Source organism: Pezoporus occidentalis, unplaced genomic scaffold, assembly GCF_034315485.1.
Source record: "Pezoporus occidentalis ecotype Australia unplaced genomic scaffold, CSIRO_AGI_Poc_V1 ctg1134, whole genome shotgun sequence".
Lineage (NCBI taxonomy): Eukaryota > Metazoa > Chordata > Aves > Psittaciformes > Psittacidae > Pezoporus > Pezoporus occidentalis.
This window is the reverse complement of record NW_026912923.1, coordinates 683-16287: the sequence shown is the minus strand read 5'-3', so window position 1 is coordinate 16287 and position 15605 is coordinate 683. Positions and strand designations below refer to the sequence as shown.

At 59.0% G+C, this 15605-nt stretch overlaps 1 protein-coding gene across 2 annotated transcripts; it reads left to right on the top strand.

Annotated features, from left to right (window-relative positions):
• Positions 1-8671: 8671 nt before the first annotated feature.
• TRIM62 (tripartite motif containing 62) lies at positions 8672-15079 on the top strand. Of its 2 annotated transcripts, none has more exons than XM_062635730.1 (6): positions 8672-8703; positions 9642-10079; positions 11072-11167; positions 11812-12068; positions 12151-12266; positions 14521-15079. In XM_062635730.1, exons 2-6 carry the CDS (start codon positions 9672-9674, stop codon positions 15069-15071), a joined length of 1428 nt encoding a protein of 475 aa, XP_062491714.1. In that variant the 5' UTR covers positions 8672-8703; positions 9642-9671; the 3' UTR covers positions 15072-15079. The 2 variants fall into 2 exon arrangements, with proteins under 2 accessions (XP_062491714.1, XP_062491723.1); XM_062635739.1 differs by lacking the exon at positions 8672-8703 and having other exon boundaries at positions 9641-9734; positions 9866-10079.
• Positions 15080-15605: the final 526 nt, after the last annotated feature.

Below are 15605 nucleotides of genomic sequence, written 5' to 3'. Positions count from 1 at the left end.
CCCAATGGGTTTGGCCAACGGGAAGGGATAACCCCCCCCCCAAAAGAGCATCCTCCGACCTTGGAGGAGAGGAAAAAAACCCCAAAACGCCAGCAAATGAACCCATTTCTGGGTTAAAACCTCCCCACACCCCCCGGGCCCCCGGTGTGGCCTGGGGAAGATCACGGATAGGAATGGGATGCGGGTGAAGATACAAGGGGATGATGGAGGGGTGGGGGGGAAGCTCGAGGTTTGGGTCCTCGGCTTCGGGCTGTGCCGCATTCCTGCCAAAACGCCATGTAAAAACACAGCCCCCCCTTCCCGTTCCCTTCTCCTTCTCCTTCTTCCCCGTTAAAACCTTCCAGGCAGCGAGACAAAACCGGTTAACGCGGAAAGCGGGGGGGGGGGGGGGAGGAAAAACGGGGTTAAAACCATCCAAAATCGAGATTATAGCGCTAATAACAAGGATAACAACAACCAACCCCAGCCCCCTCGCGCTTCTTCTGCCTCCCCCTGCAAGGAAAAAGCCGTGAACCCATAAAAAAATCCATAAAAATCCATGAAAATCCATAAAAAAACCCAGCACCCCCCAACCCATGCAACATCCACAAGAATAGGTACGTTCAGCCGCAATTAACTTTTCCATTAGACCATCCAGAGGGAGCGAAAAGCGGGGAAAATCCAGCAAAACCGGGATATTTTCCTATTTTCCCTGGATGTTGCCCCCCCCTTTTCCCTTCCTCCCTCCTCCTTTTCCTTCTTCTTCCTCCTCGAATGAAGGGGGGGAAAAAAGGAGGGGATTTGGGTGAAATAACAGCGATTTTAGAGCAGCGGAGGTGCAAAAAGGCGAACTTTGCCGTCGAGCGGAGTTGAAACCCTCAACCTGGGAGGGGAGATTGGGGGGGGGGGGGGGGGGGCTTTTTAAGCCGTTTTCTCGCATTTCGGTGATTTTTAAGGTATCAACGGATGGGGATGGAGCGGGTTTAAGGGGGGGGGGGTGGCCTGGATGCTCTACCCCCATCCCCCATCCCCTCCCCCCGCCGGGGGTGTTTCTCCCCTCCCCCCCCCGCCGCCTCTCCCACATTCTCAGACGGTTTTATTAAAATTCGCAGACAAAAGGAAAACAAAAATGGCAGAAACGGAGCGGGGCCGGGGCCGCCGCCATGTTCTGCAGCGCCGCGGGGGGGGGGGGGGAACCCACACACACACACACACACACACACAAAGCTCCAAAACACCCGAAACCGACCCAAAATGCGACGTGAAATGAAATGAAGGGGGAGGGGAACGGGGAAGAAGGGGGGAGGGGGGGGGGTCCGCGTATAGAGAAACACACACACACACAGAGAACCCCCCCCCGGGGTGAAGGAGGGGTGAGGATAAAGAGACACTTCCTATACCAACAGCCATGCTGCCGCCGTCCGCCGCTCCGCCGCACCGGGCAAGATGGGCGCCGGCGCCCCCGCCTCTGCCCCCGCCCAGCCCCGCACCGGCCCCGGCCCCGGCCCCGGCCCCGCACCCGTACACGGGGACGGCACCGCCTCCCCTCTCCCTTCTTTTCCTCCCCTCCCTTCCTCCGTTCCTCGCCCGCCGCGGGGCACCGGGTGCGGGATCGCGCCCGCACGCACCCGAGCGCCGCAACGGAGCTGCCGGTGGGGACCGAGGGGCTGGGGGTGACTTGGGGGGGGGGGGGGTGACATGTGCACCAGGGGTGTATGGGGTGCACCAGGACCCACATAACTGCATCGGGACCCCCGTAAGTGCACCAGGACCCACATTGGCACCAGGACCCACATAAGCCGTAACATAAGCGCATCAGGACCCGCATCAGGACCCGTGCACCAGGACCCACATAACTGCATCGGGACCCCCATAAGTGCATCAGGACCCCTATAAGTGCGTCAGGACCCACATAACTGCGTCAGGACCCCCATAAGTGCATCAGGACCACCATAACTGCATCAGGACCCACATAAGTGCACCAGGACCCACATAACTGCGTCAGGACCCACATAAGTGCACCGGGACCCACATAACTGCATCGGGACCCCCATAAGTGCACCAGGACCCACATAAGCGCATCAGGACCACCATAACTGCATCAGGACGCACATAAGTGCGTCAGGACCCCCATAACCGCGTCGGCACCCCCATAACCGCATCAGCACCCCCCCCATAACTGCATCGGGACCCACATAACTGCATCAGGACCCCCATAAGTGCATCAGGACCCCCATAACTGCATCAGGACCCCCATAAGTGCATCAGGACCCCCATAACTGCACCAGAACCCACATAACCACGTCGGCACCCCCATAACCGCATCAGCACCCCCATAACTGCATCGGGACCCCCATAACGGCATCAGGACCCCTATAACTGTCCCAGCACCCCCATAACTGCATCAGGAGCCCCATAACAGTCTCAGCACCCCCATAACTGCCTCAGCACCCCCATAACTGCCTCAGCACCCCCATAAGCACCTCAGGACCCACCGGTTCTCCTCAGCACCCCCATTTCCCCCTCAGGACCTTCATAACCACCTCAGGACCAACAGCCCTCCTGGGTCCCCCCAGTTCCCCTCCATATCCTCAGCTCCCCAAATCTCTGCAGCCCCCTACAACATCCTCAGGACCCCCATAACCTCTTCAGCACCCCCATAACCGCCTCAGGACCCCCAGCTCTCCTCAGCCCTTCTGGATCCCCCCAGTTCCCCCCCAAATCTCTGCAGCCCCCTATAATAACATCCTCAGGACTCCCTGATTCCCTTCAGCCCCCCCATAACCACCTCAGAACCCCCCCCCTAGTTCCAGTTCCCCTCTGCCCCCCCAAACCTGAGCCCTCCTGGATCCCCTCAGCCCCCCAAGTTCTCCCCCTGGTTCCTCTCAGCCCCCCATAACCTCCTCAGCACCCTCAGGTCTCTTCACACACCCCCCCCATTATCCTCAGTGCCCCCCAATCTCCTCACCCCCTGGTTCTTCTCAGCACCCCCAAATCTCTTCCTGTCCCCTCAGCCCCCCTCAGGATGTCACCCCCCATCTTTGGCCCCTCCAACCCCTTTGGGGGGTCCCCATAGACCCTCTGGTACCTCCCATCTCGGGGTCCGTCCCCCCCCGAGCAGCCCTTCAGGCCTCCATTCCCTTTCTCCTCCTTTGGGGAGCCCCTTGGTTGTGATTTAACTCCATTTATCCATCGGTTTATCCCTGTGTTCCCATCGCAGCGCCTCACCCCAAAGGTGGATACAGCCCATAGGGGAGGGAAAAGGGGGGGGGGGGGAATTCCATCCGGTTCCCCACCTTCCTTCCTCCCCATGGTCCAGGGAATGACGGCACGTCGGAATTTATAATGTGGAAATAGGTAAAAGAAAGGGGAAAATGGGATTTATTTCAAGTTTTCCCAAAGGAAAAGGTGGTGGAAGGAGAGGGATGCCCCGGATGGGTGGACCGAACCCAAATGGTGCTTCTGAGACTTTGGTGGGGAGTAGAGAAGGAGAAGGAATGGGATGGGGTAGGATGGGATGAATGGGATGGGTTGGGATGAGTTGGGTTGGGATGGGGTGAGGGTGAGGATGGGATGAGTTGGAATGGGGTGGAATTGGATGGGGTGGGGATGAGTTGGGTTGGGATGGGGTGAGGATGAGGATGGGATGAGTTGGAATGGGGTGGAATTGGATGGAGTGAGGATGAGTTGGAATGGGATGGATAGGGATAGGGATATGGTGAGGATGAGGATAATATGGCATGTATTGAGAGGAGATGGATGGGGATGGGTGAGGATGAACACAAGGATGGGATGGGATGAATGCAATGGGATGGATTAGTCTGGGATGGGATGAGGTGAGGATGAGGATGAGATAAAATAGGATTGGGATGGGGAAGAGGATGGGATGGAACAGGTTGGGATGGAACAGGTTGGGATTGGGATGGGGTGGGGATGAGGATGATACAAAATAGGATTGGGATGGGGAAGAGGATGGGATGGAACAGGTTGGGATTGGGATGGAACAGGTTGGGATTGGGATGGGGTGGGGATGAGGATGATATAAAATAGGATTGGGATGGGGAAGAGGATGGGATGGAACAGGTTGGGATTAGGATGGAACAGGTTGGGATTGGGATGGGGTGGAGGATGGGATGGAACAGGTTGATACAAAATAGGATTGGGATGGGGAAGAGGATGGGATGGAACAGGTTGGGATTGGGATGGAACAGGTTGGGATTGGGATGGAACAGGTTGGGATTGGGATGGGGTGGGGATGAGGATGATATAAAATAGGATTGGGATGGGGAAGAGGATGGGATGGGATGGAACAGGTTGGGATGGGATGGAACAGGTTGGGATTGGGATGGGGTGGGGATGAGGATGATATAAAATAGGATTGGGATGGGGAAGAGGATGGGATGGAACAGGTTGGGATGGGATGGGGTGGGGCTGAGGATGATATAAAATAGGATTGGGATGGGGAAGAGGATGGGATGGGATGGAACAGGTTGGGATTGGGATGGGGTGGGGATGAGGATGGGATGAGTTGGGTGGGAAGGGGTCTCCATCAAGCTGTGGACACCCCTCTGGTCTGACCATGTCCCCAGGCACCACCAGCCACCCTGGATCACCCCATTGCCCAACATCTCCCATCTCAGAAGGTCCCGGATCCGTTCATTATGGATACCCCCACCAGCAGCTCCAACCCCCCCTCCCCTTTTATCTCATTTTCAGCCCCCCACCCCAAACCAGGACACTGGGAGAGCCGGGATCATCTCGGATCTCCCCTGGTGTCCCTGATGCCACCGCGTTCCCCTTGGCTGGGTTTATTCCCGTTGGTGCTTTCACTTCTGCCGCAGCTTTTCCTGCCGGGGCTTTTTGTGCCCACAATGATGGTCGGGAATCTCCGAAGCATCGTAGGAATGGGGTCCTCCAACCCCAAATCCACACCGGAGGACACAGAGTGGGGGGTTCCTCCAAGGGATGGTGAACGTCTCCTGGATGGGATAAGCAGTGCTCCAGGGTTTTGTTGCAGCTCTTGTGTTGGGTGGATTTAGGCTTGGGTGTGGGAATGGGGCCCCTTTCCTGGGGAGGTGGTTGGTATGCAGGGATCAAGGATGAAATCATGGAATGGTGCTAAACCCACGCCCGGCTCCATCCCGGGATGCAAACCAGAGGGAAGAGCGCTAAAACCACGGATCCAAGGCTGGGGTTGCCCCCGGGATAGATCCGACCGCGATAAGGAGGAAGGGAAGGCAGGAGGAGCAGGGGGAAATCCGTGCTGTAAATCACTGCTGTGGGGCTCCGGTAAAGCTTTGGGGCTGATGCACCTGCGTGATTCCCCCCCTTCCCTTCCCCGGCACCACTGCTCCTTCCCATCGGCATCGCCGGATCCCGATGGTGCTTTGGGAAACCCATGGGGTTGGGTCCAGGGAGAGCAAGCAGGGGCGTCCCGATGGGAAAACGCGGTTCCTAAGGGGTCACACCGGGCTTCCTCGGTGTCCCCAAAGTCTTTGTCCCAGCGGGCAGGAAATCCTTTGGGAAATGCCTCTCTGCAGCTCCTCCATCCCGTTTCCTTCCCGAGAAACCCCTCGTTTTCCATATAAAGCTGTGGTTCCCCACCACGGGTGATGCTGCATTCCCGGTGCTGGACTGGATGGGGGGGGGGGGTTAATCCTCATTCCTGACTTTTCCAGGTGCATGAACCCCAAAAGTGGGATTTTCACCCCGGATCCGCTGCTGGGACGTTTTGGGCTGTTTGGTGGCAGGGAAAGAAAAGCAGGAGGTTCACGAGATTCCCGGCTCCTGGAAGCGGGCGCTTGGGCTCTAATGAGGTAATGACTTAATTAGAATTAATTAGTTAATGTTTGCAAAGCACCGAGGAGATGAAAGGCGCCGGCGTGGGGCGGCTTCCGCCCGGCCTTGTGCTCCCGGTGAATCCATAAGGAAAGGGAATCCTCCAACCGGGACAAACCCCCAATGAGAAGGAGGGCTCCAACAGCAAAGGCCGCTCCCGGCATTCCATGGAAGCACGTCCCGGCGTGCCCATGCCGCCGGCAGCGCCGCTGCATCCGGCCGCGGTGAAGGGAAGATTCCAGCATGGCTCCCTCCGGCAGCGCCGGCACACGCGGCGCACGTGGCAGCGAGACGGGTTTTCCCTGGTTTTCCATGCCCGCCGGCGCCGGCCTGGTGTGCCGCGGCACGCCGGAGCCGGGATGGATGCGTGGATGGATGGAGGGATGGATGGAGGGATGGAGGGATGGATGGATGGAGGGATGGATGGATGGAGGATGGATGGATGGATGGAGGGAGGGATGGATGGATGGATGGATGGATGGATGGATGGATGGATGGATGGAGGGATGCGTGGATGGATGGATGGATGGATGGATGGATGGATGGATGGATGGATGGATGGATGGATGGATGGATGGATGGATGGAGGGAGGGATGGAGGGATGGATGGATGGAGGGATGGATGGATGGATGGATGGATGGATGGATGGATGGATGGATGGATGGATGGATGGATGGATGGATGGATGGATGAAAGGGTGGATGGATGGATGCGTGGATGGATGGATGGATGGATGGATGGATGGATGGATGGATGGATGGATGCATGGATGGATGGATGGAAGGAAGGATGGCTGGCTGGATAGATGGATGGATGAATGCAGGAGTGTGTGGATGGATGGATGGAGGGATGAATGGATGGATGGATGGATGGAGAAGGGCGGTGTATCCCGCTAGAATCCCGGGAATTAAGGCATGGCGGGGCTCCCGGCCTCACACTGGGGTTACTGGGGGGTAATGAAGCCAATTAAACTAATGAACTGGGATTAATTTCCCTGTGGTTTCCCTGCATCATCTCATGGGCTGCGCGGCGGCGTTCCCGATGGGGACAACGCTCTCCATCACCCCCATTTCCCAACCACGTCAATGAATAACCCTGCGATGAATGCCTGCGATGGGCCCAGCCCCGAGCCTGGCTTTGGGGTGAAAAAGGGGGATTTTGGTCTATCTCCGTCGGAGCTGGCTCCATCCCTGTTGTCTGATGCTTTCATTTCAGCCATTCCCAGTCCCCGGTGGGTCCCCGACGGGAGACAAGACCTGAATTCCTAATGCAGGGAAAACAAGCAAGGGAAAAAAAACACCAACCAAAGCCATGTGGGTTTATTATTTTAATGGGGAGGGGGAGCTTTTTCCAAGCTTTTGGGGCCTGTCGGGAAAAGGAACAAAGTGGGTGGTTATTCCCTGAAAGGAGGGGATGGGATAAGGGGGGATGCCCGGGTTGGGGTGGGAAAAGGGGGGTGCCGGCAGCAGGAGCTGAGCAGTTTGTTCCCTTTGGCTCCGGACCAGCGTTCCCGCTGCCTCCGAAATATGCAGCTTCATTCCCACCCTGGGGAATTGCATCCCCGTCCCTGTGCCTCTGTCTGCCTGGACACAGAGAACCCCCCCCCCCCGCCCCAGCTCTGGCCTCTGCTCAATAGGGGACCAAGGGGTCTTTGGGGGGGGGTAAAGCCTCGCCATGGGGCAGCCGATGCCGGCAAAGCCCGTTGGTCCCCATAGGTCACATAGATCCCCATAGATCATTACAGGTCCTTTAGGTTTCCATATGTCCCCACGGGTCTCCATAGGTCCCATAGGGTTCCATAGGTCCCCATAGGACCCCACTGGTTGCCACAAGTCCTATAGGTGTCCATAGGTTCCCATAGGTGCCCACTGGTCCCCATAGGTTCCATAGGACCCCATAGGTCCCTATATGTTCCCACAGGTCCCATAGGTCCTATAGGACTCCACAGATCCCCATGGATTCTCACAGGTCCTGTAGGTCCCTGTATGTCCCCACAGGTCCCATAGGTCTCCACTTGTCCGTGTAGGTCCTTACAGGTCCCCATAGATCCTCACAGGCTCCATAGACCCCTATACGTCCCCATATGTCCACACAGGTCTCCATATATCCTATAGGATTCCATAGGACCCCACTGGAGGCCACAAGTTCTATAGGTGCCCGTAGGTCCCCATAGGTGCCCACTGGTCCCATAGGTTCCATAGGACCCCATAGGTCCCCATACGTTCCCATAGGTCCTATAGGACCCCACAGATCCCCATAGGACCGTATAGGTCCACACGGGCCCTGTAGGTCCTCACAGGTCCCCATATGCACTGGTCCTATAGGTCCCCGTATATCCCCATGTGTCCCATAGGTCTCCACTTGTCCCTGTAGGTCCTTACAGGTCCCCAGAGATCCCCACAGGCTCCATAGACCCCTATAGGTCCCCACAAGTCCCATCGGTCCCCATAGGTCCCACGGGTCCCCCCGTGGCCCATCACCCGTCACCCAAAACGTCTCTTTAAGTGATTTTTGGCCAGATCGGTTCAATTTGGGGTAAAACCCGGCTGTTTCCTCAGCAGCTCCGCTGCCAGCATCACCCGCGCTGTCCCCATCCCGCGTCCCCCGCACGGGAGGGGACGGGACGCGGTTGGCGCTGCCGCGGGAGGGCGCCACGGAGCTCCGAGGGCTGCGGCCCCTTTAAGACACCCCCCCCCCCCGCCCCCGGGGGGGCGCTCCGGTGGGCAGCGCCGCGCGGGGGACAATGGGGCGGGGGCGGTACCATTGTGGCTGCGGGGGGGGGGGGGGGGCGGGCAGGAAGTGCTGCGCGGCTCCGCCCCCTCCGCGTCGTCCAACACCCCCCCGCCCCCCCCCCCATCCCGGGCACCGGCACCGGCACCGGCTGGGTGAGGGCAGCGGGCACCGGGCACCGGGCACCGGCGGGAGGGGGGGGGGGGGGGCGGCGGGTCTCGAACCCGGGTCCTGCCGGGAGCTGGGTTGAGGGGAGGGGGGTCTCGAACCCGGGTCCTCCCGGTGCAGCCGCTCCCCTGGGTCCGTTCCAGTGCAGCCTCATCCCCATCCCCGGCCCCACGTTGCAGACGCGCCCCCGGGTTGCCCCCATTGCAGGCTCGTCCCCGGGTCCCCCGTTGTTATCTTCGTCCCTAGTGCCCCCCCCGGTAAAGCCCCTCTCGGGCTCCCCCGTATCACCTGCACCCCAATCCCCCCTCGTTGCGCCCGCCGCGGGTCCCCCGTTGCATCCTGATCCCCCATTCCCTCCCGCTGCATCCCTCAGCCCCCAGTGGCCGCCTGACCCCCAGTTCCATCCACCCTCCCAGCCCTGCCATTGCATCCTGACCCCCCGTTCCCCCCTTACAACCCTCGCAGTCCCTCTATAGCATCCCCATCTCCCCCTTTGCATCCTGACCCCTAAGTCCTCCCCCTGGTTGAGGGGCAGGGAGTCTTCCCTCCTCCCAGCTCTCCCATTGCATTCTGATCCCAAATTCCCCCCATTGCACCCCCAGTTCCCCCCACTGCAACCCCAGTTCCCCCCATTGCAACCCCCCAACCCCACCATTGCAACCCCAATTCCCCCTTTTGCCTCCTACCCCCCAATTCCACCCATTTCAATCCCCCCACCTCCCCTCATTGCATCCTGACCCCTAATTCCCCCTATTGCATCCCTCCAGGCCCCCAATTGCCGACTGACCCCCAGTCCCCCCCATTCCATCCCTCCTGCCCCCCATTGCATCCTGCTCCCCAGTACCCCCCATTACAACCCCCAGTTCCCCCCCCATCCCCCCCCAGTTAGCATCCCCAGACCCACCTCCCCTCATTCCCTTTCCAGGACCCCATTCCCACTTTCCCCAGCCCCGCCATGGCCTGCAGCCTGAAGGATGAGCTGCTCTGCTCCATCTGCCTGAGCATCTACCAGGACCCGGTGAGCTTCGGGTGCGAGCACTACTTCTGCCGCCGGTGCATCACGGAGCACTGGGTGCGCCAGGAGCCGCAGGGCACCCGCGACTGCCCCGAGTGCCGCCGCACCTTCACCGAGCCCACCCTGGCCCCCAGCCTCAAGCTGGCCAACATCGTGGAGCGGTACAGCGCCTTCCCGCTGGACACGCTGCTGGGCGCCCAGCGCAACCCCTTCCCCTGCAAGGACCACGACAAGGTCAAGCTCTTCTGCCTGACCGACCGCACCGTCGTCTGCTTCTTCTGCGACCAGCCCGCCATGCACGAGCAGCACCAGGTCACCAACGTGGATGATGCGTTCGAGGAGCTGCAGGTGGGTCTGTCCGTGCGCCCAGCCTTCCTTTCTTCCCTCCTTCCATCCATCTGTCCGTCCGTCCGTACATCCTGCCTTCCGTTCTTCCATCCGTACTTCTTTCCTTCCATCCATTCCTGCCTTCCGTTCTTCCATCCGTCCATCCATCCATCCATTCTTCCATTCCCATCCATCCATCCATTCTTCCTCCCCTCCATCCATCCTGGCTTCCATCCATCCATCCATCCATCCATCCATCCATCCATCCATTCATCCATCCATTCATCCATCCATCCACCCATCCTTCTTTCCTTCCTTCCTTACATCCATCCTTCCTTACATCCATCCATCCTTCCATCCATCCACCCTTCCATTCTTCCTTCCCGCCATCCATGCATCCATCCCTCCTTCCTTCCTTCCTTCCATCCATCCATCCTTGCTTCCCTCCATCCATCCATCCTTCTTTCCTTCCTCCCTTCCATCCATCCATCCATCCATCCATCCATCCATCCATCCATCCATCCATCCTTCCATTCATGCACCCATCCTTCCACCCATCCACCCTTCTATTCTTCCTTCCATCCATCCATCCATCCATCCATCCATCCATCCATCCATCCATCCATCCCTCCATCCCTCCATCCCTCCATCCTTTCTTCCTTCTATCCATCCTTCCTTCTCTCCCTCCCTCCCCACCTCCCATGCAGCATCATCCCTGCCTGAGCTGCACCTCCGAGCTCCTTTGTCCATCTGTCCCTGTACCCAATGGGGTCAGCCCCACAGCTTCCTCCTCTCTGTGTCTGTCCATCCACCCAGGTGCCCTTCAGCTGCTCCCATGGGATTCCCTTTCTCCATCCACACTGGGGGTCCCTGTGGTCTTCGGGTGCCCTCACTGGGGTGCTAGGGGTTCCTCAGGAGTACACACCCCCATCAGCCCCCCCCCCCAGCAGGAAAGCTGCCTCCTGGGACCTGCTCTCCCCCCACATCCCTGTTTGATCCCTGTTTGTTCTCAGCGGGAGCTGCGGGAGCAGCTCCAGGGGCTGCAGGAGAGTGAGCGCGGCCACACGGAAGCTCTGCATGTCCTGCGGCGGCAGCTGGCCGAGACCAAGGTAGGAGCCACCCCAGGGCCTGCATCCCGACCCCTGGCACCCCAGAGGCTCCAACGCCCCCATTCCATGGGGCTGCTACCGCAGAACCCACCGCGGTTCGATGAAGCCCATCAGGCTGCTGATCCCAAAGAGGGAACAAAAGATGTTCCCTTCAGGGCTGCTTTTAGTTGTCTTTTTCATTCATTTTTAGTTTAGATTTCATAGAATCATGGAAACATGGAATGGTTTGGGTTGGAAGGGACCCTAAAGCTCCTCCAGCTCCAACCCCTGCCACGGGCAGGGACCCCTTCCACTAGAGCAGCTTGCTCCAAGCCCCTGTGTCCAACCTGGCCTTGAGCACTGCCGGGGATGGGGCAGCCACAGCTTCTCTGGGCACCCTGTGCCAGCGCCTCAGCACCCTCACAGGGAGGAACTTCTGCCTTATCTGCACCCCTGTTTGAACCCTTTATCTCCTTGCTCAGCTGTTGGTGAGCTTTGGTCCTCTCCACCCCCACCAGTGCCGTGGTTTAGCTTTATCTCTAGGGTGAAATATCCACCCTTGGAGCCCCCTGGGTTGAGTTAACGGTGCTATAAAGGTCTCTTTGGGGGATCAAAGCCTCACAGGGGCATGGGGGGGGGCCTGACCCTTCCACCCCCCCCACAAGTCCTCAGCCAAGAGCCTGCGGGTGACCATCGGGGAGGCGTTCGAGCGGCTGCACCGGCTGCTGCGGGAGCGGCAGAAGGCGATGCTGGAGGAGCTGGAGGCCGACACGGCCCGGACCATCACCGACATCGAGCAGAAGATGCAGCACTGCAGCCAGCAGCTGCGCAGGGTGCAGGAGGGCAGCCAGATGCTGCAGGAGCGCCTGGCCGAGGCCGACAAACACCTCTTCCTGGCCGGAGTCGCGTCCCTTTCCGAGAGGTGGGTGAGGTGACACCGCGGGGATGCTGCGGTCCTTCCCCCCCCCTGCATCCTCGTGCTCCATCGCATCGCTCCTTGGCAGGCTCAAAGGGAAGATCCATGAGACCAACCTGACCTACGAGGACTTCCCCACCTCCAAGTACATGGGGCCGCTGCAGTACACCATCTGGAAATCGCTGTTCCAGGATATCCATCCCGGTGAGGGCATGGGGAGGGGATGGATGAGGGGTTCGGGGGGTCCTGGGGAGGGATGGGGATGGGAATGGCATTGGTGAGGGATTAGGATGGGAAAGGCACTGGTGAGGGATGAGGATGGGAAAGGCACTGGTGAGGGATGAGGATGGGAATGGCATTGGTGAGGGATGAGGATGGGAATGGCATTGGTGAGGGATGAGGATGGGAATGGCATTGATGAGGGATGAGGATGGGAAAGGCACTGGTGAGGGATGAGGATGGGAATGGCATTGGTGAGAGATGAGGATGGGAATGGCATTGGTGAGGGATGAGGGTGGGAATGGCATTGGTGAGGGATGAGCATGGGAATGGCATTGGTGAGGGATGAGGATGGGAATGGCATTGGTGAGGGATGAGGATGGGAATGGCATTGGTGAGAGATGAGGATGGGAATGGCATTGGTGAGGGATGAGGATGGGAATAGCACTGGTGGGGGATGAGGATGGGAATGGCATTGGTGAGAGATGAGGATGGGAATGGCATTGGTGAGGGATTAGGATGGGAATAGCACTGGTGGGGGATGAGGATGGGAATGGCATTGGTGAGAGATGAGGATGGGAATGGCATTGGTGAGGGATGAGCATTGGTGAGAGATGAGGATGGGAATGGCATTGGTGAGGGATGAGGATGGGAATGGCATTGGTGAGGGATGAGGATGGGAATGGCATTGGTGAGAGATGAGGATGGGAATGGCATTGGTGAGAGATGAGGATGGGAATGGCAGTCGTGAGAGATGAGGATGGGAATGGCAGTCGTGAGGGATGAGGATGGGAATGGCATTGGTGAGAGATGAGGATGGGAATGGCATTGGTGAGGGATGAGGATGGGAATGGCATTGGTGAGAGATGAGGATGGGAATGGCATTGGTGAGGGATGAGGATGGGAATGGCATTGGTGAGAGATGAGGATGGGAATGGCATTGGTGAGAGATGAGGATGGGAATGGCATTGGTGAGAGATGAGGATGGGAATGGCATTGGTGAGATGAGGATGGGAATGGCAGTCGTGAGAGATGAGGATGGGAATGGCATTGGTGAGAGATGAGGATGGGAATGGCATTGGTGAGAGATGAGGATGGGAATGGCATTGGTGAGAGATGAGGATGGGAATGGCAGTCGTGAGAGATGAGGATGGGAATGGCATTGGTGAGGGATGAGGATGGGAATGGCCCCAGTGAGGAATGGGGATGCACTGGTGAGGAACAGGGAGAGGGATGTCACCAATGAGGGGTGAGGACACAGGGGTGATGGACGGGAATGGGGATGGAATGTCACAGGTGAGATGGGAGGATGCACCAGTGAGGGATGGGGACGGGGATGTCACTGATGGTGACTGAGGACACACCAGGGAGGGGTGGGAATGTCACAGGAGTCAGGGGAAGGGATGTCACTGGTGAGGGGTAAGTACACACTGGTAATGGATGGGGATGGGAATGGGAATGGAATGTCACGGGTGAGATGGGAGGATGCAGTGATGAGGGACAGAAATGGAAGCATCACTGGTGAGGGCCGAGGACACAGTGGTGATGGGTGAGAACACGGTGGTGATGGGTGAGAACACACTGGTGTTGGATACAGGAGCATCACTGGTGAGGGCTGAGGATGCACCAGGGATGGATGGGGATGGGAACGTTGCTGATGATGGGTGAGGATGTACCAATGATGGATGGGGATGGGAATGTTGCCGGTGGTGGTTGAGGATGCACCAGGGATGGATGGGGATGGGAATGTTGCCGATGATGGGTGAGGATGCACCAATGATGGATGGGGATGGGAATGTTGCCAGTGGTGGTTGAGGATGCACCAGGGATGGATGGGGATGGGAATGTTGCCAGTGGTGGTTGAGGATGCACCAGGGATGGATGGGGATGGGAATGTTGCCGATGATGGGTGAGGATGCACCGAGGATGGATGGGGATGGGAATGTTGCTGGCGATGGGTGAGGATGTACCAGTGATGGATGGGGATGGGAATGTTGCTGGCGATGAGTGAGGATGCACCAATGATGGATGGGGATGGGAATGCTGCTGGCGATGGGTGAGGATGCACCGGTGATGGACAGGGCCAGGCCATCACTGGTGAGGGCTGAGGACCCCGGTGACCCTCTCCCCACCGCAGTGCCCTGCACACCAGTGGTGCGGAGCTGCCTGCGCTGGCTCTGGGCACCGCACCGACCCCGTTATCCCCCCCCCCATTAATCCCCTTCATCCCTTGCCCCAGTGCCGGCGGCGCTGACGCTGGACCCCGGCACCGCTCACCACCGCCTCATCCTGTCCGACGACTGCACCATCGTGGCTTACGGCAACCTGCACCCGCAGCCGCTGCAGGACTCCCCCCGCCGCTTCGACGTGGAGGTCTCGGTGCTGGGCTCGGAGGCTTTCGGCGCCGGGGTGCACTACTGGGAGGTGGTGGTGTCCGAGAAGACGCAGTGGATGATCGGCTTGGCGCACGAAGCCGTCACCCGCAAGGGAAGCATCCAGATCCAGCCCAGCCGCGGCTTCTACTGCATCGTGATGCACGACGGCAACCAGTACAGCGCCTGCACCGAGCCTTGGACCCGGCTCAACGTCAAGAGCAAGCTGGAGAAGGTGGGGGTCTTCTTGGACTACGACAAAGGGCTCCTCATCTTCTACAACGCCGACGACATGTCCTGGCTCTACACCTTCCGGGAGCGCTTCCCCGGGAAGCTCTGCTCCTATTTCAGCCCCGGTCAGAGCCACGCCAACGGGAAGAACGTGCAACCCCTCCGCATCAACACCGTGCGCATCTGATGGGGGTTGGCTCCGTGTGTGTGTCCCCTTCCCAATGGGTGTTTTCCTGCTCTTTGGTGGAGGTTTCGGGCCCATCCTGCCCCAGGAACTGGTGCTGGCACTGGGCAGGATCTGGCTTTCCCCCCCCCACACACACACACCTCCTGCTTTGTCCTGTGCTTCCAAGGAGGAGCCCGGTGGGGGGGCCTGGGCTGCTGCAATAAAGGATTTGGTGAGAAGGGGCTGGGTGATGGAGATCATCCCCCCCACCCCAACCCTGCCCCGGGCATCCTGCGCTATGGGTACTGCACCATGGGGCACATGTCTGCTGTGCCATAGGTACTGCACTGTGCCGTGGGGGCCATGGCATCAGTTCTGCACCGGGTACGGGGCACTATAGGTACTGCACTGTGCTATGGGGTGCGGTGCCATGGGGGGCCATGGCATCAGTTCTGCACCGTGTATGGGGCACTATAGGTACTGCACTGTGCTATGGGGTGTGGTGCCATGGGGGGCCATGGCATCAGTTCTGCACTGGGTATGGGGCACTATAGG

What these genes read in the sequence shown, in the direction of transcription:
- TRIM62 (XM_062635730.1), top strand. Translation starts at nt 9,672, where the DNA reads ATGGCCTGCAGCCTGAAGGATGAGCTGCTCTGCTCCATCTGCCTGAGC. An exon ending in GGCAGCTGGCCGAGACCAAG is followed by an intron (nt 11,168 to 11,811) that starts GTAGGAGCCACC and finishes CCCCCCCACAAG; the next exon opens with TCCTCAGCCAAGAGCCTGCG. An exon ending in GTCGCGTCCCTTTCCGAGAG is followed by an intron (nt 12,069 to 12,150) that starts GTGGGTGAGGTG and finishes GCTCCTTGGCAG; the next exon opens with GCTCAAAGGGAAGATCCATG.